Here is a 5,211-nt window from a genome sequence, read left to right as displayed (position 1 = left end):
TGTGTGTGTGTGTGTGTGTGTGTGTGTGTGTGTGTATAAGAGGTGGGTTCTAACGCAGTACGCCTCTCAACATCAGATGTCCATCTAAGGCGCTGCCAGGAACAGAATCAAACCCATCAGTTCCTTTAAAGTTATTCAAAAAAAATTTATTTATATGAACTAAGAACCATTGATTTTTATTTTTGTTGGGTCTGGGTTAATGCTGGCTTTGCCATGCATCAGGAAAACACTCTCTGAGAAACTGAAAAAAAGTATCTGTACAACTGGGAATGTTAAGATTTTGATCATAAGTATCAGATTGAAGTAGCTGCTCCTCCTGACCGTAGTTGTTGACCTACAGCCACGGCAGATATAAAACAGTAAAGCAGAGGTGTCAAACTCATTTTCACTGAGGGCCACATGAGTATGACTGTAATTAACTTCGTTTCATATTTAACTTCAACTAATCAACTAATCCTCATCTCAATGCTATGGCTGAGCACTGCTAACAAACAATAACTGAGCTCTACATAGTACATCCTGCATAGAAACAGTGTTTTCAAAACACTGAGAAGTACTACGTGTACGACTGACTAAATGTGAAATAAAAAATACAGAAATTTATTAGAATTAAAATTAGAAGATGTTGTTTCATATGGTTTTTGTTGAGTTGTGGTGAGTACCCGCCATCTTGAAGTCTGAACTCTCCCACCTTCCACCAGGAATTTCCACTGGCGGGGTGTTCTCAGTTTAAATTCACAACTTGTAAGTGGGAAATTCCCACTTCCAAGTACAACTGTGATGCAACAAAACCAGTTACAAAAATGCAGCTAAATGGAGATTTTACACGTCAAACTTCACCAGCTACTTTTGAACCATGTGCACCTCCACCTAGAGGCGGGATGCTGTTATTTTGCGGGTGAAATAATCATCATGCATTATGGGACGTGTAGTTTATGGGCAATGTTAGTTTTAAAGCAGAATATGGTTATTTTAAGACATAAATATAACTTTGAAGCTCTTGTGGGCCACATAAAATGCTGTGGTGGGCCACATTTGGTCCGTRGGCCTTKAGTTTGACACATGCATTGAATGTTGATTTAACGTGCCAATTTACCGTTATCTATGTTATGAAGATAAAACACAGAAGGATAGCAGTTCAGTAATGGGCCATCAGACCTTGAGCTAATGCTAACGTCGAGCACAAAAATAACTCATTTTAATAAAATTAATGTACTTATGCTTTATAATCTGTGATGTAAAATAAAATTTTACAGTCCTTATTTTTAAGCAACTATCGGGGACAAATGAAATCTAGAGGAGGACATCCCTAACAAAGAGTTTTGTCTCCATACCTTGCTCAGGATGTAGATGGACTCTCCACGTTTGAAGGACAACTCATCTGATTGGTCTCCTACACAGTCCCATAAACCCTGGTAGTAGTTGGGGTAATCTGTGCTCTTGTCAACTGCATGAAAGGAAAGGATGAAAGATGCTGCTGATCCTATTCCTTAACAAAACTCAACAAAAAATAACTTCTTAAATAACGTGTTTATCTTAACTAGAGCTTTAGAGTTTGTTGTTGACACGTGAAACATTAAGACAAGTATTTCTGGAACAGAAAATGTGTTACTTCTTGTAAAAAGGAAGTTGAAGCGAGTTGGGTCAAGTTATTTCCAGAGTTGTGTTAACTTTCAGTCATTCTCAGAAACTTCCTCTGTAAATGTCATTTCCTCACTGTGGCATCAGAGTGGATATTTTTGCTCAGACAGACAGTGGTGGGCAGCGCTAATCCAAAATTTAGCTCCACAATTTCTAAAGCGCTTATGTAAATATATAGGTGGGCAAACTCAAAAGCGCTTATGTCATAGAAATATTAGCATAAGCTAATATTAAAGCGCAAGTTCAACTTGACACTTACTTTTTGGCTACAATTTGTGTACAATATATGCACAACACTACMAACTAGTGGTGTATGAACTCTTTTACAACTTAATTCTACAACCGCCAATTGCTGGGGATGTGATTTCCTGAAACAGACCTTTGGCTTCTGGTGTAAAAATTAAAAAGTTGTTAAGGATTGCTAGTTCGGCTGATTCTTTAAAAAGTTGTTGAGGATTGCTAGTTCGACTGCTTCTTTGTCTTTTTCTTTTGCTTGTTGTAGATTTTTCATTAATGAAGCATCAGTAAAGTAATTTTAAAACTGTTTATTGGAAAACTGAAGCGATGCATTCTGGGTACATGACGGATTTGATTCGTGACGGGAAACGAAAGCACAGTTGCTCCAGTTGACCACTAGATGTCAGTCTTCATCAGCATAACATCTTTAAATCATTTCTGAATCTCTAACCCTGCTGGCCGATTGCTCCTTCGACCAATTACGTCAAGTATTGAGCTCCAGCGTTTAAATTTTAATTTTTAAAGGAGCTCCGATTGTAAAGTAAAATAAATCAATGCATACAAAATTTTAGTATGGATTACAAACGTTAACTGCTATTGGCTTCCTGCTACGTAAGCAGACACAAAGCATTGTGGGAAATGAGAACCGTGGCCCAAAGCAACATTCAGCAAGGATGTATACCTTTCCAGTAAGTGTATTTATCTGGGAGTGGTGTTGTTGAATAGATCACATGTGTTGTGATTCATTGACAGCCATACCTTCTGCTGTTCAAGATAATGATGACTGGTARATAATTAGTTATTAGTGGTACTGCATTTTAATTTTAGAAAGCTCAAATCCGCTTATGAATTATAAAATGTTAGTAAGATCGCTAAAGGGCAAACGAAATATTTAGGTCCGCAATTAGCGGGTTTGTGCTTTAGCGGGCTGGTGCCCACCACTGCAAACAGAACATGAGTTTGCTGATCCATCCTCATGTGAAAGTTCGATTCTAACTCACACTGGAGGGAAAAAAATGTGTCAGGTACCTGCAGGAGAAGCAGGAGCTGCAGGAGGAGGACTGGGTTTGCTCAGTGGCTCCACCTTCTTCGGAGGAGACTTTACTGGAGCCGGGATTTCATCCTCTACAAGAACATGACAGTGAGCAGAATATTGTCTTTTCAAACTAAAGACTTTAAAATAAATGTACATAAAGAGCAGAGAATGTGGTCAAACCTGGGAGCTCCTCGTAAATTTCATCATTCTCTTCACCTTCAGGTTCARCAACTCCTCCAGCATTACCAACATCATCGTACATTTCGTCCTCTTCCTCTGGGATGATCCCTGACATATCTGAAGTGAGGAGGAATGGGGACATCTTTAGGTAACTCAAATTTTAAAAAAAAAGTATTCTACTAATAAAACGGAGCATCATAAAGAGGAAAAAACTCCCACCTCGCAACACAAAGTCRATCTGTTTCACCCATTCCTCTGCCTCTTTCAGGGACGACGCACAGAACTGGAATGTATGGCAGGCCATTTTAACATACAATCGACCTTACCATACAATTGGTTTATGACTAGACATTATTATTTATTTAAGATAGCTGCAATTATATTTTGACTAGACCAAATAGCTTAAAATGCTACTCGTCGTACAAGATTGTTGCTTAAAACTCATTAAAGTGCCTGTGACATGCTTATCCTTCAAATACAAAAAGTCAAAGAAAATATCTTCATGTTTAGGAAAATTAGCATAAAACACATRATTTAACCCATTATGTCACAAAATTGGCATATTTTCCTTTGAATTTTGCTCAGCTAAAGTGAAACAGGAAGTGACATCAAAGGGGAACTCTTTAAGAAAGAAAACTCCCTGGTTTTTATTTAAACAAATATTATTTGAACTGACTTTTTTCATCTCTCTCTTATAAGGACTAAAATTATCTAAAGAAACATCAGAAAATTCCCTGCTGTCTGTGTTGTAGCTTTTTCTCTGTTTAAATGCAGACATTCCTCTTTGACATCACTTCCTGTTACTTCACATGCCAATATCTCAACAACTGTTCATCTCAGTGGTGTGAAATTCTTTTTGCAATATGTTATCCATGTTATCTTTCCAAAAGTGCAATCACATTTATCACAAAAAATTGATGTCACAGGCACTTTAACTGTTGGCATCAACCCTGTTGTCTGTTAGCAAAATATCTCATGAACGACTCAAGGAATTTCAATGAAACTCTCAGAAAGTCATCACAAGATGTATCTCCGCAACCGATTACCTTTTAGAGTCAATCTAAATCAAAATGGCTGCCACAACTAAGTGACACTAGCCGACACATAAAGGATTATAATTCAGAAAATCTTGCGGGTATTGGGTCTAAAATTTGACGTGGTATTACCCAAGAGTCATAATTTTAGTGGAACATCTCTCCTAACGTCATTTGAAGGCTTGACCCAAAAAGATAAGACAAGATAAATTATCTTTGTCTTAGATCATCTCGTAATGAGAAATGACAGAGCTGCAGCTGTTCTGGTCAAATCTGGAAAGTACCGTTACACACATTCTCCAGCCACAGTGTGTTTAAAATCGTCCCAGTTCCAGTTATCTTTGTGTTTAAGCCATCGTGAACTGGGTTACCTCCAAACGTTGAACATTTGTAGAGGTGTGTACAACGCTTGCTTTTTGAGAGTTTCATTCAAATATGACCTAAGATATTTTGCTAACAGATTGGCGAAAACATCATTCATTGAGCCCATCGGCACAGGTGATAATGAAATTCAGCAGTGTCAGAAAGATGAGCCCACCTGATAGACTCGCTTGTCCGGAGCTGAAATTTCGAAGCAGCAGTCTTTCTTCGAGTCTTTCCGTAGGCTGGTGTTCATTTTGACGAAGTAGCCGTCGATGCTGAACTCACCTTTCTGCTGCTTGTCTGGTTGGAGAAAGTTGAAGTGGAATCAGCGATGGTATCAGAAAAAAAACGCCGGAGGAAAAGTTGCCTCTGTCGGACGGATCTCGGACACGACGCGTACCTTTCTCACTGCCGTAATAGTAGAAGGTGTGATGGCTCAGAGCGCACCATCTCTTCTGCCACTCGGTGCCAAAAAAGCTGTGATCTGTGCAGGAGGAGAAGCAAACGGAACTTTGGAGATGGAGGATTTATAAACCGCCAAATTCATACTATTGTTTTTCTGTCTTTTATTTTTCTGCATGTTTTACAATCTAACTTCTTCTACACACATGGGGCTGTTTTAGTAATTCATATATTGAAGTATTTAACTCAGACGTGTGCTAGAACTTTTGGTTTTTAATCACTTGACGACAGAGTTGAAAAGTAACTAAGTACAAATAC

General features: G+C 38.4%; 1 protein-coding gene across 1 annotated transcript in view; it reads right to left on the bottom strand.

The window, feature by feature from the left end:
* The window catches only part of skap2 (src kinase associated phosphoprotein 2), a gene marked incomplete at its 5' end in the record, with an annotated part of 19,533 nt that overhangs the window by 7,505 nt on the left and 6,817 nt on the right, over positions 1–5,211 (bottom strand). The window contains 6 exon segments of the mRNA XM_014008759.1: positions 1,335–1,447; positions 2,908–3,003; positions 3,095–3,211; positions 3,314–3,377; positions 4,667–4,791; positions 4,892–4,975. Of these exon segments, the coding sequence (XP_013864213.1) occupies positions 1,335–1,447; positions 2,908–3,003; positions 3,095–3,211; positions 3,314–3,377; positions 4,667–4,791; positions 4,892–4,975 (599 nt within the window).

This window comes from Austrofundulus limnaeus, unplaced genomic scaffold (genome assembly GCF_001266775.1).
Source record: "Austrofundulus limnaeus strain Quisiro unplaced genomic scaffold, Austrofundulus_limnaeus-1.0 Scaffold52, whole genome shotgun sequence".
NCBI lineage: Eukaryota > Metazoa > Chordata > Actinopteri > Cyprinodontiformes > Rivulidae > Austrofundulus > Austrofundulus limnaeus.
This window is presented reverse-complemented; position numbering and strand designations above follow the sequence as displayed.